Below are 18,132 nucleotides of genomic sequence, written 5' to 3'. Positions count from 1 at the left end.
TTCAAGGCTTGTATTGTCCACCTGTGTTAGAAGGACCATACCTGTTTCTCGATTATCTCTTGACTCCACTGTTGGTCAGTCCATGCGGAGGTCTCCTCCAAATCTATGTACTCTCCCACCTGGAGGTCAGAGTGAGTCCTGACTGCAGCTGCTTGCTGAACTACAGACAGAGCTGGACAATACAGACAAGATATACGGTCAGCTAACTGGAAGCATGAATGTATTCAAGTGAACAAAGAGATGAAATCAACAAGAATGAACAGTGTTTATTTTTACTGTTCCCAAAGGTGCACACAGAACATTCTGCTGCACATCAGAGGTAGGTACAGTTACCTGTGTTCACCAGAAAAACAGTCCTCTTCGCATTTTCTTGGTAATGTCCACGGATTTGGTGGGAGAGCTCTTTTGTTAGAAGTACTGCAATAAAGGTCTTCCCTGAGCCAGTATTCAAGCAGACGATAGTATTATGTTCAAGAGCTGCTTCAAGAAGTTCTACCTGTGGAAGGAGGTTCAGAGTCACACTCAGTGAGCTGATGGAGAAAAGACTCAATGAAATAAATACAACACTCATTAATCACAACACAAAGCAGCAATCTTCAAAGTAATGCCATAGCCTGTGCATCATATACATCAGTGTCCTTACCTGATATTTCCTAGGCGTATAGATGTTATCATGGATAGCCTCCTGCTGCCACGGCAGACCAAAGAAAGGCCCCATGGGTGAAGTGGCAGGGGTGACAAGCTGTAGGCCTGCCATGCTTCAAAGAGGTGGAGGTGAGGGGGCTGGGCTCCTCCAGGCGTCCACTTTATCTCATTTCATCATCCTCTTCTGTGCAGAAGTTCACTGGTAGAGGATCAGGTTGTGTGTTAATGCACTGTAGGCAGCAGATACAGCTGACACTTGCTCTCACACTCCATTCTCTCTCCAACAAGACAGTTTCTAGCATATATGTACGATTAGAGACAATGCCTGGACTAAGTTGTTTAACCAGTCAGCTGGTTAAGACCAGAACAAGGATAAGAGGATGAACAGGCTAGAATAACAATAACAGAGTGAATGTCTTAACAAATAAGACATATACTTACAGGTAAAAACTGAGACTTTCTAGATAAGCAGACAACACTTAATCTGGGCTTCATGATAAAGTATCTCAATCAACTCCTGATGCTCCTCCACATGTAGGTGGAAACAGACCTGAGAAGCCAGAAACAGAGAACTTTGTTATAATCGTGTATTTCAGACGCAGGACAGATGAACAGAAACACAACAGTCTAATACATGACAATGAAGAGGTGGTTCTGGATGCAGAAGGGAGAGCGGCCCCAGTCCACTGTTGTTTGCTCCAATCTGATTCCAGTACAGTTCCACCAGAGCCCTCATCACACCACACAACAAAAACTTTTTCAACTGGACAACTTCTCTCTTGCTGCATTTACACAGTTCAATTCAAAGGGGCTTTATTGGCATGAAAGTTTTGACAACAATATTGCCAAAGCATCTTATCCAAACTTTCACTATCACACCCTCATGCTACAACCTTTAAGACAAATACTGTACTTTTTACTACAGTGCATTTATTTGATAAGTCTTAACTCGTTACTTTGTTTCTGATGCAATCTGCAGCAGTGTATTGTTAAATTGATTAATTTTATTGACCACCTGACAAAACACACTGACACCAGTAATCAGAAACATGCTCAATAGAGTATCTGATGATACAACAGCTGGTTGACCTACAGTATACATTTTATAGCCTTTATTTGCTTGTAAATATATGCATAATTTACATGTACTTTTGACACAAGTAGATTTAAAAGGCAGAAAATCACTGTTGTTATTAGAGTATATTTACTGTCAGGATCTTTAAGTCACTTTCACTTGCACCAAAAGTCATACATATTATTTTTTATTGAAGAATGACTTTTAGCAACACTGCCTACAGTACAGTGTTGGCATCAGCAGCACCACAGGAATATAAAGACAGCAGACTATAGAATCTGGATTAGTACATGGATCAGCAGGATCGGATCCTGTTACTGGATCAACTCAGTCCAATCTCTATTAAAAGCAGTATGATAAATGGTTCTAAATGACCCAAGACTGAGAACATACAGCAGAATCTCTCTATTTCTAACTAAAACACATTGTAGAGGAAGCATCGTCAGCTTCTGTGAGTCATATTCAGGTTACAACACCGTGAGAGCGCTGTTCCCCTCTGAAGTCCTCTCACCTCGACACAAACGGACCGGGGTCAGAAATGACTAGGTGGTTTAACACAGCCCTGAGTCACCACCAGACCACATGACTGTACTGTGTCCACTAAGACCCACAGCTGTAAACAAGTGACTCCAATTAGCAGGCGATTAAAAAACACAACACAACCTGATTCTCAGCTACTGAGCTTCATTCAAGCCTTGAACCTGCAGAACAAATTCCAACAGCTCTGAAGAGACACATCCAGTGACTGAACCAGAACAGGACCACACCAGTGACTCAATTACTGACAGCCTCAATTATCTAAAATGCTGTTTCATTACCCAGGTGAGGAGTTCACAGGAGAAGCTCAAGCTCAGTGGGGTTTAATGTATGTGATCTATCTATCTATAAGTCTATTTTATACACATAGCCCCAAAATCACAGCTCATCACCTCAGTGGGCTTTAGGAGTCAGTTCTGGTTGTGAGCAGCAGGCTGGAGGAGGTCCAGGAGCACCTGGATTAACACTTTAATGAAGACATGATCTGCTGGTTCAGTCAATGTAATGCTCTGTGTGTCTGGTCAACACTTATTCTGTTAACATTTGCCAAATACTGAAGACTCTGTGCTCTCCACTCGACAGGGGACACACACACACCTATAAGCATGTGGGGCAGCACTGATACAGACTGACTCTCTGTCTTTACGCTGCTGTTGTTCTGGAGTCGAGGCCGACTGTCATGAAATATATACAACTTGTTCATGAACTAAGGGTGTACCAAAATATCAATACTGTGTTATATCGCGATATTTTGTCTTGAGGAATGTTATCGATACACTGATGCCAAAAATCGATATCTAATAATATTTAAGTTGTGGTCAGTGTGTGTGTTAGGAAGAGCCACTGTGAAGTATACACTTTGTTTTACTTGGCTGTCATTCATGTGAAATTGATTGACAAAAGTTTTGTAATTACTGTGAATTGGATTCAGTACAGTCAGTAAATTCTGAATTTCTTTAGTGACACAGACATCGTGATGTATTGTGGATGAAATTTCTTGCAATATATTGATTATCGCAGAATTGCTGTATCATGATATTACTGCTATCGTGGGCAAAATATCGTCATGGTATCGTATCGTGAGGTACCTGGTGATACCAAGCCCTATCATGAACCTGGTGCTTACAGTGAGCCCTGAACATGTGTGATACAGTTTGGAATTGTTAAAGCTGGTTTAGTCTCGGGTAAAGATATCTAGTGAGTTGTAACGTTATTATGGGCCATGTCACTGGTGGTTATGGCAAATATGTCACTACTGAACAAAACTTCAAAATATAGACACTGTTGCACATTGATACTGAGATTACTCAGGAGTCAGTTCTGGTTGCGTGTGTGTGTGGTCTGGCAGGAGCAGCGCTGGCGGTTCGGTCCGACAGCAGCAGGAGGGACCAGTGATATCTCCCCTTCACACACACACACACTGAGGCAGCCTGTCACTGCAGGAGCTCTCCAGTGATGTCAGTCTACATGTCTGTGTGGATGTGACTGCTCTGGATACCGCTGTAAGTAGGGTGAAAGTTACAGAAACGCACTGTTGGGTCAGAACCGGACTGAGTGTCAGAGCTACACAGTATTACAGAGACTTTTCTCAAACACGCCAAGGACAAGTTCAGGATGAACAGAGTGGATGATGGTCTGACAGGACCAGACGTAACCTCGACCCCAACATGTCACCTTTTTACACACAGACTCTTTCACATGTGAGCTCATGCTCGTTTCAGCACATCTGCTGTTGTCCCACAGTGTGTGAGGAGCTGCTGCCAGAGGAGAGCAAAGTGTTCCTGTCAGCTACATCCAGCACTCTCACATGTGGCAGAACACAATGTTCTCAGCACCATCCACAGTAATTCATATTTAATGCATCACATCCAATAGTTGATTGACTCCATGACCTCGGGCCACAGCCACATTCATCTCTACCAGTCGGTCCTCAGTAGTGTCACGCAGTGTCAAGCCAGCTGGTTACACACATTTACACCATGTTAGCTTCCCCTCTCAGGATGTAAGAGGGAACTCATGGTTGCACTCAGCTAAAGCATTAAGGTAAAGTTACTTGCACAGACCATGCTCAGTAACATTAGCTAGCTAGTTAGCAGATAAGCAGCTCAATTTCAGCAAAGCCCTTATAGATGACTAACGTTAGCACGGTTTAAACACATGATCATAACACTCGAGTAATTTCTATTCATATTTGGAGGATCCTAGTTGAATTATATGTAAACTTAAGAGCACCAAAGCCTCTGAAGGTCCTTGGCCTCATTACTGGTGGCAGTGTGAACCGTGACGTGAGCTAGCATACATTAACAACCCGCTGGCTGCTAGCCTCACCACATCACAAATGATTTTATTTACGCTGTGTTAGCTGGTCCAGCGGGGTGCTGTGCCGGGGGGAAAAAACACTACGTTCAAATGGAGCTAAACAAAGTGTCAGACAGACTGATAGCAGCTTACATAGCGGTACCGACTGAGCAGAGACTCGCATGACTGCGATGGAAACCCAACGGGGTAACTTAGCCTAGCATGCTAACGTCTGGTGAACCATACGGATCGCGCCTGTCTGGAACCAGTTATTGACCGAGCTATTTTAATGGACACAGGCAGGTCTGTCTGGGTGCGCTGTTCCAGACCCGACTGTGTGATTTTAAAGAGCGACACCGAAACACGGCTTCGCCCAAAATGTAAAGCATGCGATGCAACACAGCGTCTGTGGACCAGCAGCACCACGCACCATCAACATGTCAGCCAGCGAGCTAGCTACTAGCTACTAGCTACTAGCTAGCAAGGCCAACACATGCAGAGAATAAGGTTCTTCCAGATAGACACACCACGCAGTACGGTACATAATCTCACCTGGCGTGTGTTTTTCAGTTGGTGGTCTTGACTAAAAAGCTCTGAAAGCATTCGTCGGATATCCTCAGTGCCATTCACTCTAGCTATGTCGGTCTGGAGGCTACTCGTCCACGGTGGGACCGCTTCCTTTCACCTGGGCCCGTGCTGCGCCAAAACATTCACGTACGCTGCGTAAATGTCGGACGCGCTCCGGCACCGCGCTCCACGACCGAACACGACCACCACGTCTGCGTTACAGTTCTTACGTGTGCTGACCTGCAGAACAAGTGGACGGACTCAACCAGGAACCAGGACACATTTCAAACTTGTTTTATTATTCGTGCATTATATAAAGAATATATGAACCGCGAACGTGTCTGTGAATTAAATCTTACTAAAAAGTTTTTTTTCATGCGTATCAGACAGTTATTGCAAATAATTTCAATACTTTGAAGTAATAAGACTACGCAGGTTCAGGTGCTTGGCCAGGTGCTGCTCCGGGATCAGTCCTGGCTTCAGGTGCTGCTGTGAACACTCAGCTCTCCTCCTGAACCTGCTCATGTGTTGGAGGATGTCCTCCAGATGGCAGCATTTCTACACATACACACACACGGCGTGTTTCGATAGGAGTTGATGGTCAGCAGCATGTTGTGTTAAATACTGTGTGATGCAAGTAGAGTTGTCTTCAACTTCATTAAACATAGTCACTCCACATCTCCTTCACTGTGAAGGCCTGCGATGGGAGGACAGTCCAGCCCACAGATGAGAAGTGTGGTCTCCACTTCACAGTCAGCAGGAAGCATCACAGAGGCCACCAGGTGAAGTGATCATGGCGCTGAGACGGTCAGGAGGCCCAGCCAAGCACAGCGTAAGCAAACTCAGATATGTGCCTGTTAATTACAGTACAGCAGCGTGATGATCATGATATTACACACCAGACCTCAGATGGTGTTACCCAGGCACCTCCTCCTGTGTGTGCATGTGTCAAACTATCCACACACTGATAATCTGTCAGTGTAAGTGAAGACAAAGGACACACAACAAGAGATGAAGGGGTTAAAACATGTCATTTATTGCACTTGACCGGTGCTGATCAAACAATTAGAAGACGGAACGGACCTGCTCCTGCTGGGTCGGTCCTGTAGGTCTGTGGTGGTGCTGGGTTGGTGTTAGGGTGGCTGGTATGGTCCTGCAGCCATGGTCACTAGAGGAACTCACATGCACGTGCACGCACACACACACACACACACACACAGTCTATTGTGTCCTTGTAAAGACATTAAAGTCCCTGTTTTCTCACCTCCTGTCCCGACTCTGAGGGACCACCACAGCACATCTGGTCCAGCTGGTGAACTCACCCAGTGCATCCTGGACTATATCATCCACCTGTGCATAACACTGAGTGTGTTCAGTAGGTGTTCTGGTGAGCACTGAGATCTAAAGGTACATCATGTCCAGGCTCTTTAACCACTCTGGAGGTTTGGTCTCTGATCACCAGCTCTTTAAAACTTGATGACACTAAAATAAGCCACAGCACCAAGTTAACTCAACTCAAACCTACCTAAACCTAAACCTAATCCTAATTTCAGTTGTCAGGACGCTACACTAACCTGTCGCTTACTCCAATGCTCATTCTGTTCTCAACTGTAAACTCTCAATGGTTTCTACTGTAGGAGTCATTATTTTCAAATGACTGTGTCTTCGTCATGAAATGATTGTTTAGATCTCACCTGACGAGCTGTGACAGACGGACACAAGTGATCATCTCGTGCTTCGTCTTGTCTCCGTCTTTATCTGACTGGATCCTGAAGGAGCTCTTGGCTGACAGCTGGCTGAATCTCTTCAGTAAGACTGAGCTCTGTCCCATTTCTGTCATAAATAACAATGTGAGCAAGTAGGATGTTCTGATATATGTTTTAATCATTCATTAAGCCTTCAGGCAGACTGAATCCATTGATTTATACACACCTGTATTTTAGAAATGATTTAGATATTTGTGATGTCACCAAATCATATTTCCCCATATCATACTGAATGCACAGTAAGAAAGTACAGTACATTTACTAAAGGACTGATTATTATCTGTACTTCCCTTTATGCCACACAATGTATTTGGTAGTTCTGTTGTGTAGTTATACTCTTCAGATTAAGATTTAATCTGTCAAACATAGTGAGAGTATAAGAGTGCAGTGCTGACTCCTGCTGTGCTCATATCTCAGATGTCCACAGACTTTCTCTCAGGCTCCGTAGTTGAATTGAAATAGCAAAGTTAAAACATGCAGACGAAGTGTAAGACCCTGCTGACACCTGCACCCCGCCGATGCTCCTGCCACCATCCGATGAAGTGTACGTGTTCACAGTCAGTCACAGGGAACAGTGGAAGAGCCAGATATGAACTTTTTTTTTTTATTTTTTTATTTTAGATATGTCCGGTACATGTGCAGATAATACTTGTGTAGCCTACTTCGCAGGCTTTTTGAATGCGAGACTTGACGTTTACCTGAGCAGCAAAGAAGTCTGTTAAAGTTAGAGAGAAGCTCCATGTTCACCGTGGGACAGCCGGGAAGTCTGTTCTGAAAGTGTTCCGGTAGAAATTGGACCTGTGCAGTGGGTCAGTATGGAGCTGGGACACAGCTCTAGTTCTCACAAGGGTAAAGTACAAAAAACACATCCACACACACACACTCCTGAGATGTGACTGATGCACTGTGCTGCAGGCTGACCCGGTTGGTTCTGGGCTGGAATGAATGGCTTTTTTTTGCTGCCCCTCAGTCTGGAGGCTGGAGGAGGAGCTGTACTAATATTCAGTAACAGTAAACGGACACGTCACCACAGGCGGGCTGGTGTGGAACAACGATCAGATCCACCTGGTCAGAGTGCTTCACTACAGACATGGTTCAAAAATAACATATAGAAAGATATTTCATGTAAAACATTCTCTTTCCACTGGCAAGGCCAGACAAGCAGAGCTCCATCGCTTTTAAACATTTCTGTGTCATAAAACTTTAAAAATCCATTCACACATCTTATGAGCCATAAAATATTACAAATACATGTTCTGCCTGGACTATTGTACAACATAGTGATGGAGTTGGGCTGAGGCTTTAGTACAGAAGCTGTCCAGACTAAAAACAAGACGTCCACTGTTGGCTCGTGGCAAGTCGTGTACTCTCTGTTCAACACTATCTTTGGCAGTTTGAATTCTTTTCTAAAGTGCAACAGACCCAAAGTCCCCTTCAGTCAGGCTGATTCGTTCTGGTTGTGTTAGTACAGGTATATAAGCCCATGAGCCTAATGGCAGATATATTTACATATATATTCTTGTTTTCATTCTGCAGCTTCAGCTTCATCGTCTCCAGTTTGTATCATCAGGCTGAAGCACTTCAACTTCTCCTTCAGGGTTAAATGGCTATTCAGAGAGGCAACTGTGCATCCATACAGCCTAGCATGTCCTGTTTCTATTTACAGAGTGCTGTGCAGTGTTATATTCTTACAAGGTCCGCTCTGCAAAGCAATAAACCACAAACCTCTATAGTGTTTTACAACAGGAGCACATCTGGATCAGAACATCAGGCCGCTGTCCTCAGACTGCAGACAACACTGTCATATTCTAAGATACGGCTATGTTACGGGTCACTCTGAGGAATATTATAATGTAACACAAAAACAAACATTATGTGTTAGAGTAAATAGTAATAATGAGCGCAGTCATAGTAAGCATGTTGAAAATAAAGTGTCAACTTTACAAGAAAAGTCTTCATGTCAAGACAAACATTTTCTCTTATTAAAAATGACTCTTTAACATTCTGACCTTCTTCTCACAACAGAAAAACTTAACTATTAAATTCATATAAACTGTGATCGCAAGAAAATACAACTTAAAAGGGGCAACATGGAAGAAATTTAGTCAAAGAAATTCAAAACTAAAACGAGCAACAGAGTGTAGAGATATCTGCTGTGCAAGCTCCCAGTCAGAACTGCTAGCTGCACAGCTAACTGAGCTAAAGGCAGCTACAGTTAGCAGCAGTTAGCGGTGACTCGGGTGATGTGCTGCCCCCTGTTGTTTTAGTATGAATTTAATTGGTTGCCAGTTCTTACAAATTGCACCTTTAACTGTAATGAGTTTCACCTTTAATACGACTTTCATGCCTACATTCACAACTTCAGTCTCTTAAGATTTATTAACTTTAGTCTTTAACTCTTATTACTTTGTTTCTCTGAATCATTTATTCTTGAAATATTATGACTTTTTCTTGTAAAATTGCCATTTTACTCCCGCAACGTTATGAGTGTTTCATAACTCTTTTCATAGTATTGTGACCTTTCCTCAGAATATGCAGTGTTGTCCTTCAGTCCCAGGCGTCAGTTTGTGGTCCTGACACACCGTCAGACAGGTTACTTCAAGACACATTAAAAGCTAAAAAGCAACAACCTATAAAAGCTGTAGTAGTTTAAAATACACATCTTTAAATGCCTTCACTGGATCTGGAGTACAGTTAGTGTGGTGAAGAGGAAAGAGAAGTGGCAGTTGAGCTGCGTGTGTTTGTGTATGTTTGTGTGCGTGTTGGTTGGTGCGTTAAAGTGTATATATTTGACTATATTCTCCTGTAGCTGTGTACGTATCTGTGTGTGTGTGTCTGTGTGTGAGCGTCTCAGTGGTTGAGGTTCAGCAGCTGGCTGGGCAGAGTCTTCAGTTCCATCTGGGGCAGCAGCCACCAGCAGTAGAGCAGCAGCCACAGCAGCAGCAGCAGATAGAGCTCCCAGCTGTCACTGCACCTGCACACACACACACACACACACACAGAATAGGGTCAGAATACAGTGATGTACAGAACATTAGGAGATGACAGCGAGCAGCCCTGCAGTCAGAAGGTCTCAGTCATTAGTCACAGAGGACAGACACCGTGACGCGTCGCGTAGGGATCGATTCTCATGTTTATTTTGGGTTTCCTCCTGTGCTGTGTCCCAGTTAAGGGGCCAGGTCGTCTGCAGTTTGCAGCTCACTAAGTCGTATCCAGTCGACAAAGTCATTTCAGTCTAGACACTGAGGACAGATCCAGAGTGACCACAGCTGACTGATGCAGCAGTTCATATGTGAAGATATGTTAAATCTGTCAACTTGACATATTTAACACAATCTTGCCTTTAAGTGTTCATCAGTCGCTGCTCACATGTACTGATTCAGCTGTGGCGTCATGGTGATCCTCCAGTCTCAGTTGCTGGTTCGCTGTCTACAGATGTCAGTTTCAGTACACGTTGGTTTGGACAGCCAATGCCCATTAACTGCTAACTAACCAGCTCATAAGCAAAATGATGTTATATAACAGAGGAGCTTTGTTAATAGTCCATCAGCGTCTCAGATATGAGTGAGGAGCACAGTAGTCTCACACAGCTGGACCTCCCTCACCGTTTGTCCCGGTGCCTGAGGTGAAGACACTGAAGTGCACCTGTCAGTCAGCACTGATGAAACTGTACTTGATGTGGCATTCGTATGTGAGAGCTGTCATGGAAGAACTTGATCAGGCTCCAGGTGCTGAACTTGATCTTTGAGTCCCTCACCCTCTACCCTGCTGATAACCATGCAGCTGACCAGGTGGGTTATTCCACTAGCCCCGCCCACAAGTTCCTGCTACACAGACTTTTCATTGTGATGTCACAGATCTTTAATGGCTTCTTCAGTAAACTGAACTGATACAACACAAACCTTCTGTCTGTATCTCATGATACACGTGTTTGAATATAAATGGAGCATTAGGCCACAGGAAGTGGCTGCTGAGGTAAGCTAACAAACACTTCTTCCCGTCGTCAGTGCCTCTTGACTTCATGGATGAAGAGGAACATGATTACATCTCTAACAAAGCATGAAGGAGAACAGGTTATGATAGGACAGGGACTGACTGCAGTTATCTGGTGGTAGGGTTGTAATTTAATTTCTGTGTGTGTCAGTGTATGGGCTGGACTTAACTGGAATTGGTCGGTGAAGAGTTGAAACAAAGCACATATATACATTTTTAAAAAGTATACAAAAATGATATTTCTGTCAGGTATATGGAGAAGGAAAGGTTGTGTGGGGGAAGTTCATATTTATCCTGTAACACTGGGTGGATATTTGGATTATGTATAAAGTGGGATTGTTTGTTTATTTAATTGGGTGGCAAATACACTGGGGATCATTGTTTGTATATTGTATATTAGCTGTAAATACAGTTGAGAATTTGTTGAAATAATATATGAGCGATGTGATAAGAAGAGCAGTGAGAAAGAGGTATGGACATATGAGTTTTATGTCTCCCTTCTCCTTTTTCGGACACTGTGACGTTTGTGTGGTTTTAATCTTTGGTCCGTCATCCTTTATTTCACAGATACTGAGTGACGCTATGAAAACATGGTTACTGTGGGGAATACAGTAAAAGCATGACAGAGTCATATCATATATCATACATCCATATAATAATGCACCATTTGTGGTGGAGATAAATCCACTGAACTGTACATCACAAGCTAAACCAGTATCCATGACAGGACTTCTATTAACTCTCTGTTTAAACCCATGTGTGGACAAATGTACTTATTGTAAGTTGCCTTGGACAAGCAATGCTTGCTAAATGCCCTACATGTAAACGTAGATGCAAATGTAAGGCAAGGAGGGAAACATTCTCACCACAGATTGGAGTCTCCATCGTCAGCTCTTCTGGTCGCTGCAGGCTGATTGTCCTGTAAGGAAAAAGAAGAAGAACACTCAGTACATAGTATCAGTGAGAGTATTGACCGGAGGACAGTAATAGGTCCATAGAAAAGGAAACGGAGTGTCAAACCAACCGTGGACTCGGTGAAGCGGAGCCCCTTTCTGTGCCGGAGGACTGTTGGGATCTGGCTTTCATCTTGTCTGCTGGACCTTAAAGTGTCAATCCTGAAAAAGACAAAATCCACGAGTTTAGGTTCATCCTCAGAGCGACTCTGAGGATCAGTGCGTGGAGCTCACACACCCCAACATGAAAGAAATATGATGACCTGTTTAAGAGCTCATCAGTTACACAAGTGGAGATGTGACCGAACCCAGGAAGACATTTTCTCTTCTATATTACAACCCTGGTTCCAGAAACGTTGGTAAAACTTGGAAAATGAATGCAATCATTTTCAAAAGAACTGTGCTCACCAGTCTTCTGTGAACATGCACAGAATCAAGCTGGCTTGTATTCATTAACTTGCCCACATCGATGCCTGTTCCTTCTGTCCATGCCACAGTCCCTCCACCCTCATAAGGCCTGTCTTATTTCCCATCACCAGCCTACACTGATAACTCTGTTCAGTACATTTAAGGACATATCTGAGCAAAGTGAGAGAGGCCGGGTCAGAGCAGTCCCATCCATTGCCATAACAGTGGTTTCCTCCAGGGTCCAGTGTGTTTCTCAGTGCAGCAGGGAGCGGACTAAGAATAGAAAGCCTACCTCACAGGCGCTGTGCTTCCCCCGGCAGGGCCTGAGATCTGCTGCTCAGCCTCACTGAGATCACTGCCATCTACTGGAACATCACCACCCCGGAGACCTCCTGTCTTCTCCCCGGGCAACAGGCAGTGTTCCTGGGATTCAGATGCTTTGTCTGTCTCCTGGCTCGTCTTGGTGATCATCTAATAAGAGTGAAAAACAACGACAGGGATCTTTTAGCAGCTTATCAACCCACAGGAGGAAAATATGGCAGCCAGTTCATGTTTGCCTGATACTTGCAGGTTTACAGTGCAAACCTGCATGGTGGTCTGTCTGTGTGTGGGTCATAGTCAGTCGCTTATGTCTGCAGCAAGACATTTCAGCAACTACTGGCCAAATTGTCAGAGGTCCACAACAATGACATCTGCTACTCCTTGTCCCCAGAGGATGGATCAGTTTTGTTTGACCTTTTCCTTTACCACCACCATCAGACCAGAACTGTTTCTTTTAATGGGCAGATTGCCATGAAAGCTGTAGAACAACAACACTTTCTATTTTGGACACTATGAACAATGTTGTGGTTCCAGCCTCAGGCCAACACTTCCATTGCATTTCCAACACCATTTACTGGCTGCGTCAGAGAGAACTTGTAACTGTCTGACAACCATACCTGCTTACACAGTAGCTGGTCAGGTGTATGGAGGTGTGAAGCTCTCTTTTTTTATTCAAGTTCTTCTGTCAGTTGTCATGTGAACAACCATTTACAAGGCCTTGATTGTCCTCAAGGAATGACTGTCCAAAGGTGTGCACTGTTTATCCTGTCATTACTCTGTTCACTCTTTGCTTGTGACAAGATGTGACATCATAAAATCAGCTCTGTTTGAAGAATGCTGAGGATTCATTCGGGGTAAAGATCAGGAGAAAAAAACATGAGAAACACTTGATACATGCAAGAAGTTGACCCCTTTATAATATCGACATCATCTCTGCATCTAATCTCATTTCAACCAAACTCTCATTTAAGAATGTTTTTTACGCTTCGCATGTCTAGATGAAGAATAACTAGTTAAAACATTACCACATCTATCACAGTGTGGCATCGTTGCATATGACTGTGCACTCCGGGATTCACGGTTTTGATTCTAAGTTGAATCAACTGAAATGAGAAAAGCAGATTTAAAAGTTGTTGTAAAACGATTTCCCAAAGAATCGTGACACCCCTGCTGTGAAAACGATTTTTTTTTTTTCAAAGGAATGGCATTTGAGTCTGGTAAAACAGGCACACAAATACCCTGGATGGCTCAAACAAGAGTTCGGATAATTCCCTGTTTCTCTGAATCGTCAATCCCGTTTTTCTAGTGAGTAATTCATAATTACAGAGAACATTTGCGTCATCATACTGACAGGTGTCAAGATTTCCAAGAACATCAGTGAGCAGAATGATGGTGTGACTGTGGGTGATGAATTCTAACAGGTCGTGTGGTCATTAGGTGAGATATTGTGGAGGTGTGAAATGTCACATCGCTTCATGTTCCTGTTTGGGCAGTCACACACACACACACACACACACACACACACACACACACACTTATTGCCTTTAACCTCTTTTGTCTTCTTAAAAGCTCAGACATGGTGCACTTTCACGCAATGCAAAGTCAATGGAGAGCATTGAATAGTTTTTACATTTAATGACTTCTTGCGTCTTTACAGAATGTTCTGTTTGTACCCCTCTGCCATTTTAGAGAATACTGCAATACAGAGCAAGAGTTCTGTTCACACGTTTCATTGGGAAACAGCAGCAGCCAATGGGGAAGCTCCAACTCTTGACTGACACATATTTGTTTGCAGGGTTTACCCCATTTTGCTGCACTACAGCCAAACATCTGTACAGCAGTTGAAAATGAAAATAAACTGGTGCCGAGAGTTTGCATGCAAACATTTGCTAATTCACACTAAATACAAAGTACAGCTAAGTAGAGCCCCCCCAAAATAAGACAGCTAGCACTGAAGGGAATGTATGTGGTCACTGTCCAAAGTAGTTGACAAACTGATGTTGTGACCTGATGATGGGGTTAGTTAAAAAGTCATGGAATCAGCAAAGTGACTCTTGCTCATTCTGAGGGGAAGATGCAGCAAACTTATGTAACAAATTATATCACAAGCGCTTCAGAAGAGGCTGAGGTATTCACTGAAAACCAAAAATATCAACTTCATTGTGTTTTGAGGAAAAAAGGCATTAGGACTTATCCTCTGAAGACTGAGATGATCTGTACAAAACTTAACATTTAATAGCAAGTGGCACAATAAATACATGTGTGAAGTCTGAAAAACAAAATTTCAGTCTTGACCAAACTGCTGAACAAACTTACATTTGCCTCGTCCTTCTCTTGGACAGAATCTACTCCATTCCTGAAATCTTCACCCTGCAGGGTGAGCGGTTGGTCCTCTGGCAGCATCTCTGAAGTCGGTGCTGGCTGGAGAGGAGATACGCTCAAAACAGATGGCCAACTCTGCATCTCGGTATCAGGTGGCTCTGTGAACATGGGATCCTCTTTGTCAGGGTAGAACAGATCCATGGGTTCAACAGGGTCGCCAACTAAATCATCTGTGGGAGAATTTCGATCAAAGCCTGTGTAAAACAAGTCCATGTCGCCGGGCACACTGCCTGTGGTACCGTTTGGTTTTGAGTCGACTGCATCCACTGTGTTCTGCGGCGTGGCAGCTGTCTCTTTGTCAGAAAAGGAGCGACCCAGTCTGACCTGGACTCCATCCAGTTGATCAGTCAGATCTTTTTCTTGCTCAGTATTCTCTGGTTGAGATTTAACATCTGAAGAAGATGTCTGAGCTGTCAAGTCACTCTTGGTGTTACCTGTCTGAGAGTCATGCTGAGGAGACTCACATTCCTGTTTGGCTTCACTTCTTTCACTGGTATCTATTGAGTCTGGCCCGCATATGTCTGAGTTTGATGATCTGCTGATGTTGGGTTCATCCGTGTCACCCAAATGTCCAATTTCAATGTCTCTTATTTGTTCTGAAGATGTTGGTTTCACACTTTCTGATACCGGACTGGAAAGAATGTCGACAGAGTTTTTGTCTTTATTGTCACTGGAGTAACAGCTCGATTCATCTGGACTTTGCGGGCTGTTAACATCTGTGTCAGTTCCCTTACTGTCAGCTGCATCTCCCCGATGTGCCTCATCATCCCCAGCTTGAGCTCGTCTTTCTGGGTCACATGTTCCCTCTTCGTTCTGCTGCTCTGGCTCACTGGAAATAGAGATCAGAGGGATATTCATGCCGATGCTTGGGTCCAAACTTGAGGCTCCGTCTTGGTTGGCTGGAGATGTGTTTGCTAAAGCATCACATATCTCTGAGCTGAAGCTTTCTTTAGGAGCTGTGTATTCTTTTAGAATTCCTTCACTTGCTTTGTCTTCTGTTTCTGCAATCCCTTCATCCCTCTCCTCTAAAATCCCTGACCCCTCACCTGACTCCAGTCTTGTCACATCTGAAGAAGCCTTTGTTTTCTGACACTTGGTTTCCACTTCGACTTCCTCAGATTTATTCTTTCTCTCATCCTGACTCTCAGTTTGACCATTAATTTGTCCTGCGTGGTCTTGAGTATCTCCAGTGAAGTCCACAGCTTTCTTTGAAGGTTCTCCAGTGCTCTGTTCAACACTGGTTTGCTTCACAAGTACTTCACAATGGTCAGAGGGTGGTAGGTCAGTGTTGGAGGCAGGTTGGGACTGGTTATTTATATTTTTAGTTTCGAGGAGATCATCAAAACCAGAGTTGGCTAGTGCTTCTGCATCAGCCAGTCCAGAAGAAGATTCTTCCTCTCTCGGTTTTAGTGCTGTGTCCTGGTTGTGCTTCTCAAGGTTGGCCTCTTCCTCCCTCGTCACTTCTGCTTGCTTTTCCCCAGAATCCCCTTGAGTTCTCTCCTGCAAGCTCTCCAATGTGCTCATTGAGTAAATCCCTTCATCAATATACGAGTCTGTGATCGACTGATCATCCGGGGCTTTATCCTCCGCGGATGGGACAAATCCTTCATCGAGAGTGGTGATCTCCACAGGGGTAGCGCGGTACACATCCCAGGCTGTTCCACTGTCGCACAGAGAACTGTCACTTCGGCTCTCGCAAAGCTTCTCTGGCGTGACCCCAAACTCGCTCTCCACCCAGGAGTCTGGTGAGCTGATTGCAGAGTCTTCAATTACTGACTCAGTGTTGACAGACTCAGGCACTGATGAGCCAGTAGGTGAGTGAGCGTAAGTCTGTTGGGGGGAGTTAGAGGTTGAGTTGATTAAGACCTCACTGGAAGTTTCCTTGGGCTTTTCGACCGTACTGTTGCTGGTGTCCTCCATATGGGGGGAATCGGCCAAGAAGTCCTCACTGGACCACGAGCGAGCTGCAGTCCGTCTGAAGGAAGATGGCATGGTGCTTCTGTCTTCTGACACAGAGGAAACCAAGATTTTGGGTGGAGGTTTGGCAGAGTCCCTCTGGAACATATAGGACCTATCCCTCACTCTGCTTCTGTTGGCACCATTCCTCATGTAGTCCAAGTCGCTGTCGCGGAAGTTGAGTCGGCACATGGAGATGCTTCTTTCAATCACCTGGCAGTGGTCCTCCGGCTGAGGAAGAAATTAAGAAGTTTGTAGAAATCTGTCAGTGCTCACATTCAGAAGTAAAAATCTGATGTCAAACACGTATCATCCATGCATTGTAAGAAGAGGCTTTTACCTCCTCTATGCCTGGGAAGTGCTCTAGGAACTGCGACACATATGTCATGATTGACTGTTCATCTGGTGGGTTGATAGCCACATCTGTCCAGGCAAAAAACAATGAACACAGTGGCATTATACACACAGCCTCCCCAGCCAATACAGCCTCCTGCTGACAGTTATAATGTTCACTTTATTATGTAAAAGTGCTGGCAATTTTATATGGAGGTCCCATGGCTGAAAAAAAAAATATTAGAGGTGCTCTTTGCTGTACCCAGCCATTGTTAGCTAATTAGCTCATGGGAGATTAACTCAGTTTGGAAAATACAGTGTAAACTTGGTTCAGCATGATGTTATAGTTCAATGTAAACAGGAACCGGATTTATACAAAAATAGCTATTTCCTTGTTACCCTCAGGCTCCAGGAGGCGTGGGATACCCAGGCTGTAGTGGGCTATCCTGAAGGCATCCTCTAGATTCTCTCTGGCCGTCCTAAGCAATGCCTTCCTCATGTCCACAAGGCTAGAGTCAATGGACTTAATGACAGCCAAGAAGGCCAGACCACTTGTCCAGCTCTTCCCAAAGTCCTGCACCGCCACACCAAACCTACAGGATGACAGGACATATTCAGTCAACAAGGTCAGAAATTTGAAATTGTTACATTTTTCACACTTCTAAGAACAATCGTTATTGAAAATGGCAGACCACACTCACTTGCGTGTTCGCTTCTGTACCCACTGCAGCAGTTTCTTGATGGCCTTGCCATGTTCTCGCATGGCCATGGACGCTGACTGTCTCTCTTCAGATGGCGTGCTGCAGAAGGACGTGTCAGAGTCGGAGCTGGTGGGGATGGACGACAGGCTGGAGGTGGAGGGGAACTGACTCCTGATGTTTCCGGTCAGCTCCTTAAT

At 44.2% G+C, this 18,132-nt stretch overlaps 2 protein-coding genes and 1 long non-coding RNA gene across 4 annotated transcripts in view; 1 reads left to right on the top strand and 2 right to left on the bottom strand.

Annotated features, from left to right (window-relative positions):
• dicer1 (dicer 1, ribonuclease type III) overlaps positions 1 to 5,451 on the bottom strand; it is a 23,932-nt gene extending 18,481 nt beyond the window's left edge. Inside the window, exons 1-5 of the mRNA XM_037125218.1 lie at positions 5,108 to 5,451; positions 1,087 to 1,195; positions 644 to 844; positions 334 to 496; positions 42 to 172 (exon numbers count right to left, since the gene is read on the bottom strand). Coding sequence (XP_036981113.1) covers positions 42 to 172; positions 334 to 496; positions 644 to 757 — 408 coding nt within the window. The 5' untranslated portion in view covers positions 758 to 844; positions 1,087 to 1,195; positions 5,108 to 5,451. The remainder of the gene's footprint in view (positions 1 to 41; positions 173 to 333; positions 497 to 643; positions 845 to 1,086; positions 1,196 to 5,107) is intronic.
• Positions 4,144 to 18,106, top strand: LOC119034331. Of its 2 annotated transcripts, none has more exons than XR_005079538.1 (5): positions 4,144 to 4,300; positions 5,818 to 5,954; positions 6,810 to 6,931; positions 17,640 to 17,860; positions 17,965 to 18,106. It is a non-coding gene; the product is annotated as an uncharacterized LOC119034331 (long non-coding RNA). The 2 variants fall into 2 exon arrangements; XR_005079539.1 differs by lacking the exon at positions 4,144 to 4,300 and adding an exon at positions 5,595 to 5,722.
• clmn (calmin) overlaps positions 7,471 to 18,132 on the bottom strand; it is a 38,472-nt gene continuing 27,810 nt past the window's right edge. Inside the window, exons 6-13 of the mRNA XM_037125219.1 lie at positions 17,936 to 18,132; positions 17,634 to 17,827; positions 17,242 to 17,324; positions 14,880 to 17,132; positions 12,535 to 12,713; positions 11,906 to 11,996; positions 11,748 to 11,800; positions 7,471 to 9,862 (exon numbers count right to left, since the gene is read on the bottom strand). Of these exons, the coding sequence (XP_036981114.1) occupies positions 9,739 to 9,862; positions 11,748 to 11,800; positions 11,906 to 11,996; positions 12,535 to 12,713; positions 14,880 to 17,132; positions 17,242 to 17,324; positions 17,634 to 17,827; positions 17,936 to 18,132 (3,174 nt within the window). The 3' untranslated portion in view covers positions 7,471 to 9,738. The remainder of the gene's footprint in view (positions 9,863 to 11,747; positions 11,801 to 11,905; positions 11,997 to 12,534; positions 12,714 to 14,879; positions 17,133 to 17,241; positions 17,325 to 17,633; positions 17,828 to 17,935) is intronic.

This window comes from Acanthopagrus latus, chromosome 16, assembly GCF_904848185.1.
Source record: "Acanthopagrus latus isolate v.2019 chromosome 16, fAcaLat1.1, whole genome shotgun sequence".
Lineage (NCBI taxonomy): Eukaryota > Metazoa > Chordata > Actinopteri > Spariformes > Sparidae > Acanthopagrus > Acanthopagrus latus.
This window is presented reverse-complemented; position numbering and strand designations above follow the sequence as displayed.